This window comes from Pelodiscus sinensis, chromosome 5 (assembly GCF_052426305.1).
Source record: "Pelodiscus sinensis isolate ZL-2025 chromosome 5, ASM5242630v1, whole genome shotgun sequence".
Classification (NCBI taxonomy): Eukaryota; Metazoa; Chordata; order Testudines; family Trionychidae; genus Pelodiscus; species Pelodiscus sinensis.
The window spans coordinates 132,886,606-132,909,211 of NC_143056.1; the positions used below are offsets into that span (position 1 = coordinate 132,886,606).

A 22,606-nucleotide genomic window follows, 5' to 3' on the forward strand; every position below is an offset into this window, starting at 1 on the left:
TTACTTTCTCAGCACTTCAGTTAATCATCGGTAAAATGGAGGTAATACTATACGTCCTAACATGGAAGTTGCAAGGACACATACAATCAAGTTCATGAGGTGCTTACAGGTACTACATTGATGAGGGCCATTGAAAGAGCCGCAAACAATTCTGAACCCTACAATGAAGCTGGTAAGTCTGGTTACTCCCATTCATAGATGGGCAAAGAGAGGCAGAAAGAATTTAAGATGCACATTTCCATAGTTGTCGATAGGCACCCTGAATTAGTGAGTATTTTTGAAAATGCTGCCTCTGGAGAGTTCTGCTGAGGAGAGGCAGCTACTCATTATGCAGACTGGCCAATTTTCTTATTTCAAACCATTCCAGCATTCTAAAAGGAGTATTTTGAATTGTATCGTCACTGAACACAGGAAGTAAAAATAAAATTGCTGATAACACCTCTTCTTTAAAAAATATATTTACAGTGAATGAAATTTTATGGGAGCCTGGGAGTGAAGTATCTATCTTGCTTTACTGTTACTAACGGCAAATACTGTCCTTGTTTCCCACCCGCCTCCTTTTTTTCTTACCCCTTCGCCCCTATTTATTTTGGGTCTGCTCATCCTAAACTCAAAACGCTGGTCATCTGAAGGAGTGAGCTGTGCCTACGAAAGCTCATGATGCCATCTACATGTTTTATTAGTCTATAAAGTGATACCAGACCAGTTTTTGTTTTTTAAGTTTATTCTGTACAGACTAACTCAGCTATCCCCGGAGCAAATACTGGAACATTTTATCAGATCTTTAATGTTGCCTGTAGAAGCTAAAATCACCAAGTTTAGGGGAGGTGAGGATCTACTCTCTCAACGTAGATCTAAACAGAAACATTATTTCAAAATAAATAATGTTATTTCAAAAGAACTTAGTCCACAGCTACACAGCAGGCAGTTATTTCGAAATAATATTGAAATATTGTCAAGCTGGAGGACTTCTTACTCTGACTCCTGTAACCCTCATTGTGCAAGGTGTGAGGGAAGTCGGAGGAACAGGGCTCTGTGTCGAGATAAATGCTGTGCAGATGCTCCCAATTCTGAAATAAGCTATTTTGAAAAAAGCTATGCAACTGACATAGCTAAATTTGCATAGCTTATTTCCAGTTAAGCTGTGCTGTGTAGATGTACCTTTAGCCACTTAGTATCCTGCTAGAGAAATGACCTTGGAATTCAAAGGCTCCACACTTTAGCTTCATGACCATCTCATCAACAGAGCATCATATGTATGTTTCATATGTATAAAAATATGTGATGTGCTTTGAAAGCATGGAGCTGTTTATATTGGAAAAGAACAGGAGAGCAGGAAATATTTTCCCCCACATCTTTAGTTGGATACTGCTGTACGTCAGACTACAGTACGTCAACTGGGATTAGAGAAGCTTAGATCAGCTTTTTCCATTAGCACAGACCAGCCCTGAGAAAGATCCAGGACTGGACATAGCCCAGATGCCACAACACCGTTTGGCAATGTGAGAGACCTAGTCTCAAATATTTTCTCTCCATCAGACAGAGGAGAGATTGGCTTGTGTCAGCCCATATAAGTGCTCTAATTACTGGTCTACAAAGGAAACAGAAATATCACCACCTCTTCCACTCCTATCCATTTGGTCAATACAGGTACTTTGTCTTTCCTTTTGTATTAAAAAGTGTCCGGGAAAGGGAGAAAAGATTCCAAAGGATATTTTCTTCAGTTTTATCAATTTCCTAAACATTTAGGGACCGTCTACACAGCAGGACAAAAGTTGAATTAAGCTATGTAACTTCAGCTACATCAATTGCATTGCTGAAGTCAGAATAGCTTAATTCCATTTTGGCGCTGTCCACACAATAGGAGGTCGAAGGAATAACTCTCTTCCTTCAACTTCCCTTACTCCTTGAAAAAAGAGGGTTACCATGAGTTGGAGTATGAAGTCCTCCAGCTCAATATTCTTTCAAAATAATGGCTTGCTGAGTAGAAGCACATTGGCTGTGTCTAGACTGCATCCCTTTTCCGTAAAAGGGATGCAAATTAGACACATCACAATTGCAAATGAAGTGGGGATTTAAATCCCCCTGCTTCATTTGCATAAACATGAACATGTTCATTTGCATAAACATGGCTGCCGCTTTTTTCCGGCTCAGAGCTTTGCCGGAAAAAAGCGCCAGTCTAGACGGGGATCTTTCGGAAAATAAAGCCTTTTCTGAAAGATCCCTTATTCCTCTAAAAAAAAGGAATAAGGGATCTTTCGGAAAAGGCTTTATTTTCTGAAAGATCCCCATCTAGACTGGCGCTTTTTTCCGGCAAACCTCCGAGCTGGAAAAAAGCAGCAGCCATGTTTATGCAAATGAAGTGGGGGGGGGAATTAAATCCCCGCTTCATTTGCAATTGCGATGTGTCTAATTTGCATCCCTTTTATGGAAAAGGGATGCAAGCTAGACACAGCCACTGTGTTATTCCAAAATAATGTTGCTGTGGAGCTGTGGCCTGAGGGAATATTCAGATCTGGGTTGGGATGAACAGAATTTTCTTTTTCATTGTTTTTCTAGGCACCTGATCAGGTAGCCGCAGAAATCATACACTTTACACTTACAACTACGAAACCAAACAAACCAAAGATGTGGGGGAAAAGGTTTCCTGCTCCCTTGTTCTTTCCCAATACAAACAGCTCCATGATTTCAAAGCACATCACAAATTTTTATACACATGAAACAGGCGCTTCCTTGAATTTTGCTGGGGCAGTAGATTAAGACCCCCCTGATATTAGAGAAAGCCTGAAGGCTTTCTTGGGATGCAAACAAATGAATATGTTGCAAAAAAAAGCAAATATGATTCTAGGTTGTATCAACAGGTGTGTTGTAAGCAAAACTCGTGAAGTCATTCTGCCGCTCTACTCTGCACTAGTTAGGCCTCAGCTGGAGTACTGTGTCCAGTTCTGGGCGCCACATTTCAAGAAAGAGGTGGAGAAATTGGAAAGGGTACAGAGAAGAGCGACAAGAATGATTAAAGGTTTAGAGAACATGACCTATGAAGCCAGGCTTCATGAACTGGGCTTGTTTAGTTTGGAAAAAAGAAGATTAAGGGGGGACATGATAGCGGTTTTCAAATATCTAAAAGGGTGTCACAAGGAGGAAGGAGAAAATTTGTTCCTCTTGGTTTCTGAGGACAGGACAAGGAGTAATGGGCTTAAAGTGCAGCAGGGGAGGTTTAGATTGGACATTAGGAAAAAATTCCTAACTGTCAGGGTGGTCAAATATTGGAATCAATTGCCAAGGGAGGTGGTGGAATCTCCCTCTCTGGAGATATTTAAGAACAGGTTAGATAGACATCTGTCAGGGATGGTGTAGATGGAGCTTGGTCCTGCCTTGAGGGCGGGGGGCTGGACTCGAAGACCTCTCGAGGTCCCTTCCAGTCCTATGATTCTATGATTCTATGAATATGAATGGTAATGTAATAAAGAGCCACCACTGCCTCTGTAAAATGCCATCATAATGGGCTGGGAATTGAATTCACCTGTTTCTGTTCTCTATTACTAAGGCAGTACAGAGTTTTCCGGACTCAAGACTTCATTTGGAGTTCCTTAACTGCTTTCCTCAAGGCGACCTTCACTTCCCTGTTCCTTAGGCTGTAGATGAGGGGGTTCAAAAAGGGGATCACTATCGTGTAAAACACGGAGGCTATTTTGTCTAATTCCATGTAGCTGAACATGGGATGGAAACCCACAAAGAGTTGAGAGCCATAAAACATGACCACCACAGTCACGTGGGAAACGCAGGTGGAAAAAGCTTTGTGCCGGCCCTCGGAAGAGTGGATCCGCAGGATGGTGGAGATGATACAGATATAGGAGAAGAGGACACTCCCAGTGCTGCTCACCAAAATAGTGTCAATGAAGGCATACAGCACAATGTAATTGAGGCTGGTGTCTGAGCAGGAGAGTGCCAGAACTGGGAAAATATCACAGAAGAAATGATCGATGACATTGGAGTGGCAGAACGACAACCGAAATGTCATACACGTGTGTATCAATGCATCCACCATCCCCACAGCGCACACCCCAGCCACCAGCCGGTTACAGCGCTGCCTGGACATGGTGACCGTATAGAGCAGTGGGTTACAGATGGCCACATAACGGTCGTACGCCATCACAGCCAGCAAGAGACACTCAATATCTGCCAAACAGATAAACAAATACATTTGCACATAACAGCCAGTGTAAGAAATGCTTTTCCTGTCCGCAAAAAAAAGCTGCAGCATTTTAGGGGCAATTGTGGAGGAATAGCAGACATCACAAGCAGACAAGATACTGAGGAAAAAGTACATGGGGGTGTGGAGTTGGTGGTCAATTGTGATTAACAAGATCATTCCCCCGTTCCCTACCAGGGTGATAACATAAATCAGTAGGAACAACACAAACAGGGGAACCTGCAGTTCTGGATGATCTGTCAGTCCTGAGAGAATGAACTCAGATACCACCGAGTGATTTCCCTCTTCCATCTCCTCTGGGCAGAGATTAGGTAGCTACAGGGAAGCAGACAGGGGGATGACTTGAGGAAATGGTCTCTTTGCTGTAATGAAGTAAATGAAGAAAAGAGTGATCAGTTTCTTAATGGGCACTGGTTCAGGATCAAGAAAGGTCTTAGTCCACTGAGACCGATGTTCACAGCTGGTCGTGTCAATTGTTCCATAAAATGCACACACTGTAGAGATAAAAACACACACGCCTAATTATCCCACCATCATCACCATTCCTGTTCCCTAATCCAAGAAACTAAACAGTGACTTGTTCAAACTGCTGTTGGAGAATCAGGGTGAAAAACATATTAGTCTGATATGATCATCCCTCTGCTGAAAGACAGGTGAGAGTAAATGAGGGTCAATCTTCCCTCTATGGAGAAAGTGAGCTCTGTGCCTTGGAATATCGGTTTGAGTTGAAGCATCCTCAGAGTGCTGATTAAACCTTTTATCGTCTGATCTCAGCATTTATGTTCATTTCCATTGAAACCCAGAGATATAAAGGAACACACTGGCTTCTCTGACTACAGAATTGCCTAGTTTTTCCCAAACAAAGGTGTTGTCCTTTTTGGTCAAGGACCAGGAGTTGGGCTGCTCCTTTTAGTGCTGGAGATTTTGAATTCAGTACCTGCTGATCTCCAGGCTTCATGTGAATGTGTGTGTGGCTGGGATGCAGGACAAAAGCTTGCACCTCCTGAAAAGGGACCGAGACGGGGGTGTTTTTCCATTCACAGCAACTACGAGCATTCGGTGCCTTCGGGAAGTTTTATACTGCCATCTGTGATGTAGGGGACATGGTCCCTGAAGCACCTGGGAATACCTGTGTCCAGAGAGACACAACACCTCATTAATGTGCTCAGTGGTCCAAAGCCAACTTCAGTGTAGCTCATAGCCTGGAGATTAATTGGCCCACTCTTTCCTTCTGTGATATGGAATGATGCAATGCATATCAGAGTTACAGTGTATGAGGTTAGGGGGATATTTCAGTTAAAGCTGTTAATGTACCAAACTGATCCACAAAGGGTTGATTTGTTTTGTTGTTGGAGGAAAGCAAAATTACAGTAACATTGCAGGGGTCCCTCGGATACCCCATCCCACCATTCTCTTTCATGGATCCCAGGCAGGATTCCATCCCCCATGATATAGGATGATTTCCCTTCCTGCTGAACTTCCCTGGAATGTCACCCACATCCCACAGCCACAATTTAGGGAGGAGAGGAGTTTGGTAGTTTGATGGACAACTGCTAAATTACCTAGAGCAGGTAATTCAATGAAAAAATTAGTGGAAATAAAAATTTAATTTCTCATCAATGAAAATGTTACAAGAAAAAAAGCTTTTCAGCGAGCCTTATCAAGAAGCTGGGAATAAAAGGAACAGGGAGTTAGATAGGTCTGAAATATACTGATTTCTTGCAGCTTTAGCTGGTATCTTCTCAGTCATTCCTGGTTTTGGAATGACCTCATTGCTCTGACCCCCAGTAGGAGGAATGTTGGAATGTAAAACCTGTAAGACATTATCTATCTATCTATCTATCTATCTATCTATCTATCTATCTATCTATCTATCTATCTATCTATCTATCTATCTATCACATGCCAATAACCAGGGTATTTTATGTTCTTCCCTTGCTAGGTCACTCCCCAATGCAGGAAAGTTAGGTGCTTTATGGAGACCATAGGGTGACCAGAGTCACTCAGGAGCAAAGCGTGACCTTCAGGTCTCCAGTGTGAATTGGGTGTTTCTCTGAAAACCTGGACACCAGCAATGTTCCCTCTAATGTTTGCCATTTATCTGCAGACTGGATTTTGTTATGCACCAATACAAAAATCCACCAGTACAAATAAAAAACCTGGATATAATATATAATATTCAAAACTCATTGGCTTCTATCGATCTATCTATCTATCTGGTATTTATGCCCGTCCTTTGCTGAATTCCTCCCTAAAGTAGGAAAGATAGGCTCTTGATGGAGATCATATGATGACCAGAGGAACTGAGTAAGTGACCTCAGCTATCTGGTCTCCATTGTTAATTGGATGTTTCTCTGTACATCTGGAAATGACCAATGTTCCTCACCATTGTTTTGCCAGTCATGTTGAGACTCAAATTTTGTTTCATGCTACATCAATATCAATGTACTCTATTGTTTGCCACTAGTAGAAACAAAAATTAATTCTATCTATCTATCTATCTATCTATCTATCTATGATCATTGTTGTGGCCTAAGAAGAAGAAAGAAAGAATGTTAATACAAGAGATAGTGAATCATAGAATCATAGAATCATAGGACTGGAAGGGACCTCAAGAGGTCATCGAGTCCAGCCCCCCGCCCTCAAGGCAGGACCAAGCTCCGTCTACACCATCCCTGACAGATGTCTATCTAACCTGTTCTTAAATATCTCCAGAGAGGGAGATTCCACCACCTCCCTTGGCAATTTATTCCAATATTTGACCACCTTGACAGTTAGGAATTTTTTCCTAATGTCCAATCTAAACCTCCCCTGCTGCACTTTAAGCCCATGAACAAGCTTTGTGTCAAAAAAATTAATGAATATGAACTCAAATCAAAAGAAAAGTAGCAACTCAAGCTAGTAAACATCACACAATGTATCATACTAGAATCAGATGTGTAAGTAAATTCAAGTCACCATGGTTACTATGTGACAGCACACAAAATATGCTCCAGATGTCCAATTTAATCACCTACTCCTACCACAGAGCACTAAATCTGCAGGGAATGCTGCTTGGCTCCACTAATTAGGTGTGCTAGACAGATACACACCTTACAGGTAACTATGGAAATGACTTTTGTGAATGGAATCATTGTTAAAAAAATAGGGTGCTTGAAAACAATGGGTCGGGTTTTGACAGAGGAGATGAAGGTCTTGAATTTTCCAGGCTGATATACCAGAAGTAGCCTTCAACTTTATTTCATATCAAACAAATATTCAAAAATAGAAAAATAGAAAATTGGGACAATCTTGTTCAATCCTGGGATCTCACCTGGGACCCTTCATGGCCAGGATTTTCATCTTGTGAAATGGCCCAGTAATTACACCAACTGCTCCCGGGCGTCCTATGCACTTAAATATTAATAGTTATACTGCGGGTCCCAGGACAGGGTAGTTTCTGAAATAAAGATGAGCCCTTCCTTCCTGCATAGAGGTTTTCCTAGGGGAAGCCACCTATCCCGTCCTCGCAGCCTTGTAAGTCTTGGGAAGAGGCAATGTGCATTCTTCCCGGCTTTGTAGTGATATCACCCAGGGAGAGAGGGCCTCCTAACACTGGGTATGCTGCTCAGCTTGTGCCCATTGAGAATGCTGGATCTGTTAACATGGATGCGATACCTCACACTGAGAGCCCCAGGAAGCACTGGGGAATAATTAGTTCAAATTATTCTGGGAAGCAGTTATTCTTAAATACCGGTACCAGGGTGTCCACACTACCGTTATTTCAAAATAACTATTTTGAAATTAGTGCTATCCTTGAGAAAAAAACAGGAGTACAGATTTCAAAATATGTGGCCCGTTATTTTGAAATAATAGCTTGGACGCTCTGCTCATTAATTCGACTTAAGGGAAGGAGGAGTTGAAATAAGCCCTAGTGTAGAACAGGGCATAGAGACCAACAAAAATATAGTCTCATGAGCTCTTGTGGGTAAGACCCACCTCAACAGATGAGTTGGAATGGAACAACTAGTTCTCGTGTGTTTCATGTTCAATATGTTGAAATCGCTGATGTGGTGTCTGTCTTACATTTCACAGTGTGTATCGTGCAGTAGAGTTGGAATTGGTTTTGTGCTTGATATGTTGATATGATTTTGTTGTAATGTGTCATTTGAAAAATGATCATTTGCTGATCAGCATCATCCTGATAAAATACGTTAGGCAACAATCTACATGAAGATGTATAATTTCACTCTGTGGTGTTATAAACACATGTTCCAAACTGAGGTTGGCAACAAGGTGTGTCTTAAACAAAGGGATGTCTGCTGTGATTAACTTTGTATTTGAGGAGTAAATGGTCATCGAGCGGGAAAAGGATACTCAGAAAGTATGAGATAACATGATCTTGGTAGCTAATTGACCAAGTGGGAAATTATCAGTGGGAAATAGGTCAATGGAGGGATGATAGGAGTTACTATAGAGAACTATCGGGTGTCTGGATGGTGAGTCTTGCCCACATGCTCAGGGTTTAGCTGATCGCCATATTTGGGGTCAGGAAGGAATTTTCCTCCAGGGTAGATTGGCAGAGGCCCTGGAGGTTTTCGCCTTCCTCTGTAGCATGGGGTACAGATCACAGCTGGAGGATTTTCTGCATCTTGGGGTCTTCAAAGTATTTGAAGGCTTCAGTATCTGAGATATAGGTGAGAGGATTATTCTAGGAGGGGTGGGTGAGATTTTGTGGCCTGCACTGTGCAGGGGGTCAGACTAGATGATCATAATGGTCCCTTCTGACCTTAAAGTCTATGAGTCTATGAGAAAGGAGAGGAAAAACAGCAGGGAACATCCTTCCACATAGACATTTTGTCCCCTTGCAATCAGGAGGAAATGCTAATGATGATCCGGGTGTAACTAGCATGCTGGAAGGTGGATTGTGAATAGCCCACGTGGAAGCCACTTTAGCAAGGTATTGTAAGGCATGCAAAGCTGCAGGTATGGGTGACACAACTGCTGATTAATCTGAGCTACAGCATGTACGTCACAGCCACCCACTTGGAAATTATCCCAGGAGCACTAGAGGTGTGGTTCTAACATTGTTAGATTAATAAGAAGGAGCAAGGGTGCAGGGATGGGCCCATATGTACAAGGGCCCATATGGCTGCATATGCACAAGGACACTGTGGTCATAACCTGCCTCCAAGGAGAGCCATTGTAGGCCCAGTGATGTCTCCTTCCTCACTGTCATAGTAGAAAACCTCCCGCATATGGGCACAGTTCTTGGCTGGTGTTACTGGGACTATGGGGCATGTTAGTATCCTCCTGTCGCATGTGGTGCAAACCTCTGACTCCTTGAAGGTTTGATTGTAATAGGAGGAAAATCAGTTATATTCTCTCGTGTAGCCTAAAGGGGAGGACTACTATAATAACAATTACGAGGTGCTCAGAAGGAAGGAAAGAAAAGTTCCGTTTCCAATTATGTTAAATGTTTCCAACAGCTGAAAAAGAAATGTTGATCCATGTTTTCCATTTGCCAAATATTTTGGGTATTGTCAGATTGGTATCAGATTTAAATGAATTTATTTTTAATTTTTGTAACGGCCCCTTGATTCCAACATCAGTCAATTGCCAGATTCTATCAATTTCTGACTCACAATCCCCTCAGCCATTCCATTCCACGAGGAGTAACGGTAGTTCAGAATAGGAAGCCTAATCCGAACTACCTAGTCCGTGCCACGTGTAGCCGCGGGCACGGAGTCCGAACTAGCCGGCATATAAAAATGGCAGCGCCCGGCAAGATGCAAATGAAGCCCAGGAAATTCAAAATCCGGCCTTCATTTGCAACTTCGGTTGCCTACATTAACCACTCTAGTTCGAACATACCCTTAGTCTGCACCTACACAGCAAGCAGTTATTTCCAAATAATGTTGAAATACTGTCAAGCTGGAGGACTTCTTACTCTGACTCCTGGAATCATCATTGTGCAAGGAGTAAGGGAAGTGGGAGGAAGAGCGCTCTATGTCGACGTAAGCGCTGTGTAGATGTTGCCAAATCAGCTATTCTGAAAAAAGCTATGCAACTGACGTAGCTCAATTTGCATAGCTTATTTTGAGTTAAACCCTGCTGTGTAAATGTACCCTTAGCCACTTAGTATCCAACTAGATAAATGGCCTTGGAATTCAAAAGCTCCACGCTTTAGCTTCATGACCATCTCATCAATGGAGCATCATATGGACACTGCTGTATGACAGACTACAGTACGTCGACTGCGATTAAAGAAGCTTAGATCGGTTTTCACCATTAGCGCAGATCAGGCCTGAGAAAGATCCAGGATACCATAGCCCAGATACCAGAGCACTGTTCAGCAATGTGGGAGACTCACTGTCAAATTCCTTCTCCCCATCGGACAGAGCGGAGATTGACCTGTGTCTCCTACAACCCATATAAGTGCTCTAATCACTGGTCTACAAAGGAAGCAGCAATATCACCGCCTATTCCACTCCCATCCATTGGGCTAATAAAGGCCTTGTGTGTCTTTCCTTTTGCATTGAAAAGTGTCCAGGTAAAAAGAAAAGATTCCAAAGGATATTTTCTTCCGTTTTATCAATTTCCAAAACATTTAGGGCTCGTCTACACAGCAGGACAAAAGTTAAATGAAGCTACATAACTTCAGCTACATCAATCACATACCTGAATTCGGAATAGCTTAATTCCATTTTGGCACTGTCTACACAACAGAAGGTTGAAGGAACAACACGCTTCCTTCGACTTTCCTTACTCCTTGTGAAATGAGAGTTACCATGAGTCGGAGTAAGAAGGCCTCATTATTTCAAAAACGGCTTGCTGTGTAGAGGCATACTGTGCTATTTTGAAATAATGTTCATTATTCCAAAATAACGTTGTTGTGCAGATGTACGCTCAAGAAATATTCAGTTTTGGTTTGTGTTGAACAGAATGTGTTTTTCCATGTTTTTCTAAGTACCCAACTAGGCAGACGCAGAAAGCATACACTTCAGACTTACAACTGCAAAACCAACCCAACCCCACTACAAAGAACAGGGGGAAAAGATTTCCTGCCCCCCTTGTCTTTCCCAGTACAAACAACTCCATGCTATCAAAGCACATCACATAGTTTTTATACATGTGAAACAGGTGCTTCCTTGAATTTTGCTGGAGCAAAAGCTAAAAAAAAACCCTGAATTTAGAGAGAGCCTTAAGGCTTTGCTGAGATGCAAACAAACAAATAAAAACAATGTAATAAAGAGCCACCACTGGCTGTATGAAATGTCATCACAATGGGCTGGAAATTGAATTCACCTGATTCCATTCCCCATAATTAAGGCTGTACTGAGTTAATCAGATTCAAGACTTAATTAGGCATTCCTTGACTGCTTTCCTCAGAGCGTCTTTCACCTCCCTGTTCCTCAGAGTGTAGATGAGGGGGTTCAACATGGGGAGGACCACCGTGTAAAACATAGAGGCTATTTTGTCTTCCTCCGTAGAGTTGAAAGTGTGATGGAAACACACAAAGAGTTGAGAACCATAAAACATAACCACAGCAGTCAAATGACAAGCACAGGTGGAGAAGGTTTTATGCCGGCCCTCGGCAGAGCGGATCTGCAAGATGGTATAGATGATACAGACATAGGAGAGGAGAACACTCACAGTGCTGCTCACCACAATAGAGTCAACAAAGGCAATCATCACAGTTTCATTGATGTGGGTATCAGAGCAGGAGAGCGCCAGCAGTGGGGGAATGTCACAGAAGAGACGATCGATGACGTTGGAGTGGCAGAACGACAACCGAAATGTCAAACATGTGTGTATCATTGCATCCACCAACCCCACAGTACACACCCCAGCCACCAACTGGCTACAACGCTGCGTGGACATGGTGACCATATAGAGCAGCAGGTTACAGATGGCCACATAACGGTCATATGCCATCACAGCCAGCAAGAGACACTCAATATCTGCCAGACAGATAAACAAATACATTTGCACATAACAGCCACTATAAGAAATGCTTTTCCTCTCTGCAAAAAAATTCTGCAGCATATTCGGGGCAATTGTCGAAGAATAGCAGAGATCACAAGCAGACAAGATACTGAGGAAAATGTACATGGGGGTGTGGAGTTGGTGGTCGATCGCGATTAACAAGATCATGCCCCCATTTCCTATTATGGTGAGAACATAAATCAGTAAGAACAGCACAAACAGGGGGACCTGCAGCTCCGGATGATCAGTCAGTCCTGAGAGAATGAACTCAGTCACCACCGAGTGATTTCCCTCTTCCATCTCCTGTGAGCAGAGATCAGGCTGCTACAGGGATGTGGGCAGGTGGATGAAGCAGGAAACCTAACCCTTTAGTATAGTGAAGTAAATGAAGAAAAAGAAGATCAGTTTCTTAATGGGCACCAATTCAGGATGAAGGAAGGTCTTAGTCCACAGAACCACATGTTCACAGCTGGTTGTGTCAATTGTTCCATACAACGCACACACTGTACAGATAAACACACACACGGCTAATCATGCCACCCTCCCCACCATTCCTGTTCAGTAATCCAAGAAACTAAACAGTGACTTGTTGAAACTGCTGTGGGAGAATCAGGGTGAAAAACATCTCAGTCTGATGCAATTATTTATTTGTGCCAGGAGGGGTGCGAGAAAATGAGGGTCAATGTTCCCTCTTTAGGGAAAGGGACCTCTGTGCCTTGGAATATCAATTTGGAGTAAAGCTTGCTCAGAGTGCTGATGAAGCCTTTTATCATCTGAGATCGGCATGTACTTTAGTTTGTATTGAAACCCAGAGATATAAAGGAGCACACTGGCTTCTCTGACTACAGAATTGCCTAGTTTTTCCCAACAAATGGGTTGTTCTTTTTGGTCAAGGGTTAGGAGATGGGCTGCTCCTGTTAGTGCTGGATGTCCATGCCCTATGTGTGCGTGGGTGGGATGCAAGACAAAATCTCGTACCTCCTGAGAAGGGACAGATGTGTTGGTGTTTTTTCCATTCACAGCAACTACTAGTTTGGAGCGTTTGGGAAGTTTTATACTGAGATCATTGATCTAGCGGATATGCTCCTTGAAGCTACTGGGAATACCTGTACCCAACGAGGCACAATACCTCATTAACGTGCTCAATGGTCCAAAGCCACCTCTAGTAACTCGTAGCTTGGAGATTAATTGGCCCACTCTTTCCTCCTGTGATATGGAATGATGCAATGTCTATCAGCGTTACAGTGTATGAGCTTAGGGGGATATTTCAGTGAAAGCTGTTGATGTATCGAACTGATCCACAAAGAGTTGATTTGTTTTATTGTTGGAGGAAACCAAAATCTCAGGAACATTGCGGGGATCCCTCAGATACCCCATCCCACCATTTCCTTTCATGGTTCCCAGGCAGGATTCCATTCTCCACAATACAGGATGGTCTCTCCTCTTGCTTAACTGCCCTGGAAAATGATCCCAGTCCCACAATCACTGCTGTGTATGAGGGTGTGACGGGATGTGCGATGACCCCGTTGAAGCACCCACACCCCGCACCTGAGAAGCGCCTAGTCCCAGCGCTGCGGGAAGCAGGCGGGCATGCCAGGAATGTACGTCAGCCACGGTTCATGCCTGCGCCAGGGCACTTCAAGCCAGCCAGCTGTCTGGTGAGAGAGCACCCAAGTGGCTTTGAAAATTGGTGTGCCCACCTGTCGGGGGATGGGGAGAGGAGAGCAGAGGAGAGATGGAGCAGAGGAGGAGAAGCAGAGTGGAGCCGAGGGGGAGAAGCAGAGTGAGGCAGAGGAGGAAGAGCAGAGTGGAGTGAGTAGGGTATGGGTGATAGGTGGACTGTTGGGAGGACCGGAGCCAGGACAGGACAATTCTGGGGTCCTGGCAAGATGGGCCTAGGGTGGCTCAGCTGGATGGGAGGAAGTAACTCAGAACGAGGCACAGGACAGCCCATGGGCCGGTGAGTTGGGGGAGCAGCCCCACCAGCCGAATGAGCGGCAACAGCACTTGTTCTTAGGGTCCTGGGTTGAGGTCTGAAGCGAGGGTGTGCCCAGTTCTCCCTCCCCTCCCTGCATGAAGGCGACCCAGAATGAGGCAAAGGGACAAGACCAAGGCCGTCCCTCTCTAAGGTGGGCACCCTCAACTAGAGGCGGGGGTTAGGGAAACTGAGAGGGGAGTCCCTTCCCTGCTGGAGCGGGGAGTGACTTGTGACAGGTGGGGGAGAATGTGAGTAATTGGTCCTAGCACCTAGGTGGAGGGTGTAATGTGTTGGGTGAGAAAATAAAAGAAAAAAAGTGGAAACAAATTATTCTTCGTTGAATGAAGAGTAACGGTAGTTTGAATTAGGATCTTTAATTCAAACTACCTACACCATGCCGCGTGTAGCCACGGGCACAGAGTTCGGACTAAGGGGGATTTAAAAATGGTGGTGTCTGGGAACATGCAAATGAAGCCCTGGGTATTTAAATCCCGGGCTTCATTTGCAACTCCGCTTGCCCTAATTACCCTACCTACCTCGAACTAACGAGCTAGTGTAGACATACCCAAAGGTAGGTGCTTGATGGAGATCACATACTGACCAGAGGAGCTCAGGAGGTGACCTCAGCTATCTCCTCTCCATTGTTCATTTGATGTTTCTCTGTAAATCTGGAAATGACCAATGTTCCTCACCATTTTTTTGCCAGACATGCTGAGACTCAAATTTTGTTTCATGCAACATCAATATCAATGTACTCTATTGTGTGCCACTAGTAGAAACAAAAAAATTATATAAAGATCATTGGTATGGCCGAAGAAGAAGAAAGAAAGAATGCTAATACAAGAGATAGTGGACAAGTTTAGTATTAAAAAATTAATGAATATGAACTCGAATCAAAAGAAAAGTAGCAACTCAAACTAGTAAACATGACACAATGTGGCATACTAGAATTAGATGCGTAAGTAAATTAATGTCACCATGGCTATTATGAGAAAGCACACAAAATATGCTCCAGAGGTCCAATTAAATAACCTGCTCCCACCACAGAGCACTAAATCTTCAGGGAATGCTGCTTAGCTTCCCTAATTAGGAGTGCTGGACTTAATTCCTTTGGTATGGCCACACAGACACACACCTTACAGGTAAGTATGCAAATGACCCCTGTGAATGGAATCACTGTTAAAAAAATTATGTGCTTGAAAACAATGGGTCTAGTTTTAACATAGGAGATGAAGGTCTTGAATTGTACACGCCGATACACCAGAAATAGCCTTCAACTTTATTTAATAGCAAACAAATACTCAAAAACAGAAAAAATAGAAAGTGGGGACAACTCAATTCTTCTCCCCTTCAATCCTAGGATCTCTCCTGGGACCCTCCATGGCCAGGATTTTCATCTTGTGAAATGGCCCAGCTGCTCCTGGACATTGTAAATATCAACAACAATCTTCCTACAGGTTATAAGCATATAGGAATGGCCATACCAAAGGTCTATCTCACCCAGTATCTTGTCTTCTGACAGTGGCCAGTGCCAGGTGCCCCAAAGGGAGGGAACAGAACAGGGAATCATCAAGTGATCCATCTTCTGTCACCCATTCCCAGCCTCTGACAAACAGAGACTAGGGACACCCTCCCTGCCCATCCCGGCTAGTCCCAGGACTTGGTAGTTTCTGAAATACAGAAGAGACCTTCCTGCACAATCCCCTGAATAGGGATTTTCCTAGTGGAAAACTTTTCTGTGTGCCCAACAACCTTTCCAGTCTAGGGAAGAGGGAATGTGCATTCTCCCCTGCCATCTAAAGATGTCATACAGGCAGAAAGGAACACATTAGACATGTTATATTCCTTGTCTTGGGCCCATTGATGACATTGAGGGCTTGTTTCCACTTTGCCTTAGTCTGGCAGAGACGGCTAGAAATTCTTAAAGAAGTAACCCTCACACAGACACAACCCATTAGACCAGATCTCCTGCTGGTAAAGGGATGTCTCTCTCCATTGTAGTAGAGGATTCAGGCCTTCCACTGGTGCGAATCTCAGCATCTTTTCAGCTCAGAGTGGGACCTTACCCCAATACAAAATCACGTGACATCTTTATATCAAGACTGCAGCGCTATCTAAAGGAGACATTCTAGTTGTAATGAGGGGCTGAGATTCCATTTCCAGTATTATCTGAAGGTCAGACTAGAAATAGTGGGTCTACAGAAAATCTGCATAACTTAAATGAAGCCATCGAGCCAATTCCCAGGTCATATAAATCGGCATAGATTCATAGACGTCAACAATCCAGATCCCTAGCTGGTATAAACCAGTGTCGCTCCACTGAACTACTGGCTGGCTACAGTGACTTTCAGCACCATGGACAGCTCTGTGCTGGCAGGGACTCTGAGATGAGAAAGTGCTGCTGGCTGGCCACTGGGCCCGAAAGTACTTTTGACCTGAGGTCAAGGTGAAGCATCAATGAAGGCTCATTCTGCGGGTAAGGGGCCCAGGAAAGGGAAATGGTTGAGTTAAAGGGACGCCTTGATGTTTCTTATTTGTTCTTCTTAAGGTCCCATTGGGACCCCGAGATGTGGATACGCCACAGAGGAAATGACCTTTGATTGGACAGCAGGAAAAGAGAGCTCCATGATTTATTGGCCTAGCTGGACAGCTAGCACCAAAAGAATCAAGAGAAGGCAGAACTGAGAACCGTTGTCTCCAGGGAAGACATCCTGTGGGTTTGGCCCAATATCAGGGCTGGGGCAGTTTAAAGACATACCAAACTACAAGGGGTGCTTGTGAAAGGTGGGTATGGGGCTGTTACATGGACCCCTAAAGTCATAAAAGAGTCCCTTGGGGACTGACCTAATGGCCAGGCACCCCTTGTCCTGACCCAGTAATCCAGTTAATCTATGAAAGAGAGAAAGTGCATTGTACGCCTACCCGCTACGGATGTTACACAGGAAGGTGGGGACATCATTGAAACGTGCTTCGTTCCTTTAGAGACGCAATTGAGGGTTCTGAGAGGAGAACGTGCCACTTGGCTTTACATGTCCCCAAAATGTAGGGCTGTCGTCTTCCCTTAATGAACAACCGGTCAGGACGGTCAAATCCAAAGAAGGACGTTGATGGATGATTTAGACCCCATGGAACGCTTTTTTTTGTGAACTGGCTGAGATTTGGAGGAAGATCCAGACCTCACTGAGATTAGACCACAAGTGAACAAGGTGCAAATCTATGTTCATGCTACTGGGTCCGCTCCACAACTGGGTCCCCAGGTTATGTGCCTCTTGGGATGCATAAGAACAGCCATACTGGGTCAGACCAAAGGTCCATCTAGCCCAGTGTCCAGTCTACCAACAGTGGCCAATGCCAGGTGCCCCAGAGGGAGTGAACAGAACAGGTAATCCTCATGAGATCCCTTCCCTGTCCTCCATCTTCAGATAAACAGAGGCTAGGGAGGTTTAGGTTGGATATTAGGAAAAACTATTTCACCAGGAGGGTGGTGAAGTATTGGGTTGGGTTACCTAGGGAAGTGATGGAATCTCCATCCTTAGAGGTGTTTAAGTCTCGGTTTGACAAAGCCCTGGCTGGGTTGATTTAGTTGGGATTGATTCTGCCTACAACAGGCGGCTGGACTTGATGACTGCCTGATGTCTCTTCCAGCTCTATGATTCTATGAATTCCTACCTATCCTGGGGTATGTCTACACTACCACCCTAGTTCGAACTAGGGCGGTTAATGTATGCATCTGAAGTTGCAAATGAAGCCCGGGATTTAAATTTCCTGGGCTTCATTTGCATCTTGCCGGGCGCCGCCATTTTTAAATCCCCTTTAGTGCAGACTCCGTGCCCGCGGCTACACGTGGCACGGAGTAGGTAGTTCGGATTAGGCTCTCTAGAATGAGGTGTACTGGTAGTTCGGAATAGAGAGCCTAATCCGAACTATCTATAGTTGGCCAATATCCATGGCAGAAGGGCATCGCTGACACTTGATAATGCAGGCCACATTAGAGGATGAACCTCTGATGTGGTGGCATATGTGGTTAGGTCCTGTGATGGTGTCACTTGTGTAGGTGTGTGGACAGAGTTGGCAACAGGGTTGTTGCAGGGGTAGGTTCCCGGATGAGTATGTTTGAGGTCCGCTGCATGATTGCTGGAAAGAATTTGTTTCAGGTTAGGTTGTTGCCCCCAACGGAAACCCCTCCAGCGCATCATTAACTATCTACAACCTATCCTGAAAAATGACCCCTCCTTCTCACAGGCCTTGGGAGACAGGCCAGTCCTTGCCTACAGACAACCCCTAACCTGAATCAAATTCTTTCCAGCAACCACACAGCACCCCTCCATAATACTCACCGAGGAACCTAGCCCTGCAATCATCTTCATTGCCAACTCTGTCCACACACCTACACAAGAAATGTCACCACGTCTCTTCCTTGTTTTGTAGTTCCCTTCACTTGAAATAAAGGCCATGGTGACTGAAATCTCCTTTCTCCTTCTAGTCATGGACCCAAACCATGTGACAACCTCTGCCACAACTCTACAGAGCACATAAAAGGCTGCTGAGCCACAGGAATGTAGGAAAAATTTCGTCCCATGCTTCACGATTCCCAATTGCATAATAAAACCATAATCGCTATGAAGAAGAGGGAGCTAGATGTGATGCCTCCTCTTCTTTCCCAATACAAACAGCTCTAGCCTTTCAAACCTCCTTCCCTTTTATAAGTACAATCTCCTATTGAGACCTGAATTTCACCAGGCCTTGCTGGAATACAAACAAATTAACCACAACAATATAATAATGAACAATAATACCGCGGCCTCTAGGAAGTGACATTGCAATAGCTTGGGAATTGAATTCTCCTATTTCTGCTCTTCATCTCTAGAGTAGAACTAAGTTGAAAAGATTCAATGATTGCTTAGGAGTTTATTCATGGTTTTCCTCAGGGCACCCTTCACCTCTCTGTTCCTCAGGCTGTAGATGAGGGGGTTCAACAGGGGGATCACCAGTGTGTAGAAAACTGAGGTAATTTTGTCGGTATCCATGGAATAGCTGGAGGTGGGTCGTAAATACATGAAAAGGAGAGTGCCATGAAACATGCCCACAGCACACAAATGGGAAGTGCAGGTGGAGAAGGCTTTGCGCCGGCCCTCGGCAGAGCGGATCCGCAAGATAGTGGAGATGATACAGACGTAGGAGAGGAGGATGGTCACAACGCTGATCACCACAGTGTAGCACACGGAGGCAAATGTCACAATCTCATTGATGCGGGTGTCAGAGCAGGAGAGCGCCAGGAGTGGGGGGGTGTCACAGAAGAAATGTTTGACAACGTTGGAGCTGCAGAATGACAGCCGGAGTGAAAAGCAGATGTTTATCGTTGCATCAACCAACCCCACCCCATACACTCCAGTCACCAGCTGGTTACAAAGCTGTCTGGACATGGTGACCGTATAGAGCAGTGGGTTACAGATGGCCACATAACGGTCATACGCCATAACAGCCAGCAAGAGACACTCAATGTCTTGAAAAAAGATACAGAAGTACAATTGTGTATAGCAGCCAGTGTACAAAATGCTTTTCTTCTCAGATAAGAAATTTTGCAGCATCTGAGGGGCAATTACTGAGGAACAGCAGAGATCACAGAAAGACAAATTACAGAGGAAAAAGTACATGGGGGTGTGGAGTTGGCGGTCAATCATGATTAACAAGATCATTCCCCCATTTCCCACCATGGTGATAAGATAAATCAGTAGGAACACCCCAAACATGGGCACCTGCAGCTCTGGACGATCTGTCAGTCCTGAGAGAATGAACTCAGTCACCACTGAGTGATTTCCCTCTTCCATCTCCTCTGAGACAAGATCAGGAAGCAACAGGGATGTGGGCAGGTAAATGAAGCAGGCAACCTGTCCCTTTGCTACAGTGAAGTAAATGAAGAAAAATGAAGATCAGTTTCTTAATGGGCACTGGTACCAGATCAGGGAACAGCTTAGTGCACAGAGCCAGATGTTCATGAATGGCCATTCCAGGTGTTCCGTACAATGCCCACACTGTTCAAATACAAGGACATGCATATTAATCACCCCCCGTATCCAAACACTCTTGCTCACTAATTTAACAGGGACTTGTGCCTTGCTATGAGAGAATCAGGGTGAAAGCCATCCCGGTGTGAAAAGATTATTCCTTAGTTCAAGACTAAGAGTAAATGAGTGTCAATCTTTGCACCCTGGGGGAAAGGACAAATCTGTGGCTTGGCATATGACTTTGTGGAAAGTGTGCAGTGCTATTTAAGCTTCCATGCATCTGGCTGTGTAATTTACATTGGTTTGTATGAAAACCCAGACACATTATCATAGATTCATGGAACACTAGAACTGGAAGGGACCTCGAGAGGTCATGAAGTCTTGTTCCCTGCCCTCATGGTAGGACCAACACAGTCTAGATCATCCATGGCAGGTGTCTGTCCAACCTGCTCTTAAATATCTCCAATTATGGAGATTCCACAACCTCCTTAGGCAATTTATTCCAGTGTTTAACCATCCTGACAGGCAGGAAGTTTTTCCTCATGTCCAACCTAAACCTCCCTTGTTGTAGTTTAAGCCTATTCCTTCTTTTCCTATCCTCAGAGGCCGAGAACAATTTTTCTCTCTCCTCCTTATAACACCCTTTTAGATACTTGTAAACTGTTTTCATGTCCCCTCTCTGTCTTCTCGTTTCTAAACTAAACAAGCCCAGTTCTTTCAATATTCCCTCATAGCTCATATTTTCTAGACCTTTAACCATTTTTGTTGCTCTTGTCTGTACCTTCTCCAATTTCTCTACAACTTTCTTGAAATGTGGTGCCCCGAATTGGACACAATACTCTAACTGAAACCTAATGAGCTCAGAGTAGAGCAGAAGAATGATTTCTCATGTCTTGCTCTCAACACTCCTATTTAATGCAGCCTAGAATCATGTTTGCTTTTCTTGCAACAGTATCACACTGTTGACTCATGTTTAACTTGTGGTCCACTGTGACCCCCAGTCCCTGTTCTGTTCTGCATTTCTCCTTCAGAGACAGTCTCTTCCCATTCTGTATGTGTGAAATTGATTGTTCCTTCCTAAGTTTCCATTTGTCCTTATTAAACTTCATCCTGTTTACCTATAACCATTTCTCCAGTTTGCTTCTCCATTTTCTATCTCCACATTAGACGTAACAAATGGGTATTGGCAAATACCATTAACCCCTTTGGTGAAGGAGAAGACAGTGTACACACTTTGGACTTTATGGGTACGTCTACACTACATGCCTCTGTCGGCAGAGGCATGTAGATTTGTTTATTCAGCAAAGGTAAATGAAGCCACGATTTAAATGATCGCGGCTTCATTTACGTTTACATGGCTGCCGCGCTGAGCCGACAAACAGCTAATCAGCTGTTTGTCGGCTCGCCGGTAGTCTGGACGTTCCCCATGTCGACATCAAAGCCCTTTGTTGGCAGCCCCGGTAAACCTCATTCCACGAGGAATAACGGGGCTGCCGACAAAGGGCTTTGATGTCGACAGGGGGAACGTCCAGACTACCGGCGAGCCGACAAACAGCTGATCAGCTGTTTGTCGGCTCAGCGCGGCAGCCATGTAAATGTAAATGAAGCCGCGATCTTTTAAATCGTGGCTTCATTTACCTTTGCCTTCAACCCTAATCTACATGCCTCTGCCGACAGAGACATGTAGTGTAGACACAGCCTATCAGTTCACAATGATGCCATTTGGTTTACATGGGGCAGCAGCCACCTTCCAGTGGCTCATGAACCAGATGCTGAGTCCACAGATTGAGCAGACAGCACCTTACACTGACTATGGGTGGTACAATCCCAGGAGGTTATGAAAGACACTAACTTGAGTCAGTAGCCTATTTTTCCCAAGCAAAGGGCTTGTTCTCTTAGCTCAAGGGATAGAGGCTGGAGTGAAGGTTTTTTTTAGTGCTGGAGATCTTGAAACCTGAACCTGCTAAACACCATCAAGTCTGTCTCTGTGTGACTGTGATGCAGGAGAATAGCACGTACCTGCTGACTGCAGAGAGAGACGTGCCGGCGTTTCTCCGTCCACCAAAACTGATGCGTTGGTGCAATTGGAAGGTTTTATACTGAGATCTGTGATCTGTGGGACACGCTCCTGAAACAGCTGGGAATAGCTGAGCTCAGAGCGGACTAACACCTAATTAATCCATTCAGTGAACCAAAGCCGTCCCCAGTGTAACTCATACGCTGAGGTTTAATGGTCTCACTCTTTCCTCCTGTGTAACTAAAAGATGCCATTTCCACCAGAGTTACAGTGTATGAAGTTCGGGGTATACTTCATCCTGAACTTTTTAGCCGAACCAGGTACTGAACAGATCTCATCAAAAATGGGAAGGTGGAAACCAAAATTTTTGCAAATCCCATGGGGTCCTGCAGATACCCCACCCTGCCATTCTCTTTCATGGTTAC

The 22,606-nt window shown here is 44.3% G+C and overlaps 3 protein-coding genes across 3 annotated transcripts; all 3 read right to left on the reverse strand.

The window, feature by feature from the left end:
- Positions 1 to 3,568: 3,568 nt before the first annotated feature.
- LOC142829344 (olfactory receptor 5G9-like) lies at positions 3,569 to 4,504 on the reverse strand. Its single transcript, XM_075928834.2, has one exon. It carries the CDS (start codon positions 4,502 to 4,504, stop codon positions 3,569 to 3,571), a length of 936 nt encoding a protein of 311 aa, XP_075784949.2.
- A 7,041-nt stretch (positions 4,505 to 11,545) lies between these two features.
- LOC142829345 (olfactory receptor 5AP2-like) lies at positions 11,546 to 12,481 on the reverse strand. The gene has a single exon (XM_075928835.2). It carries the CDS (start codon positions 12,479 to 12,481, stop codon positions 11,546 to 11,548), a length of 936 nt encoding a protein of 311 aa, XP_075784950.2.
- Positions 12,482 to 19,048: 6,567 nt separating this feature from the next.
- LOC102445679 (olfactory receptor 5AR1-like) lies at positions 19,049 to 19,990 on the reverse strand. The gene has a single exon (XM_006130337.3). The coding sequence runs from the start codon at positions 19,985 to 19,987 to the stop codon at positions 19,049 to 19,051; it is 939 nt and encodes a 312-aa protein (XP_006130399.3). The 5' UTR covers positions 19,988 to 19,990.
- Between the last annotated feature and the right edge of the window lie 2,616 nt (positions 19,991 to 22,606).

Coding starts and splice junctions, on each gene's coding strand:
- LOC142829344 (XM_075928834.2), bottom strand. CDS start 4,504: ATGGAAGAGGGAAATCACTCGGTGGTATCTGAGTTCATTCTCTCAGGA.
- LOC142829345 (XM_075928835.2), bottom strand. CDS start 12,481: ATGGAAGAGGGAAATCACTCGGTGGTGACTGAGTTCATTCTCTCAGGA.
- LOC102445679 (XM_006130337.3), bottom strand. CDS start 19,987: ATGGAAGAGGGAAATCACTCAGTGGTGACTGAGTTCATTCTCTCAGGA.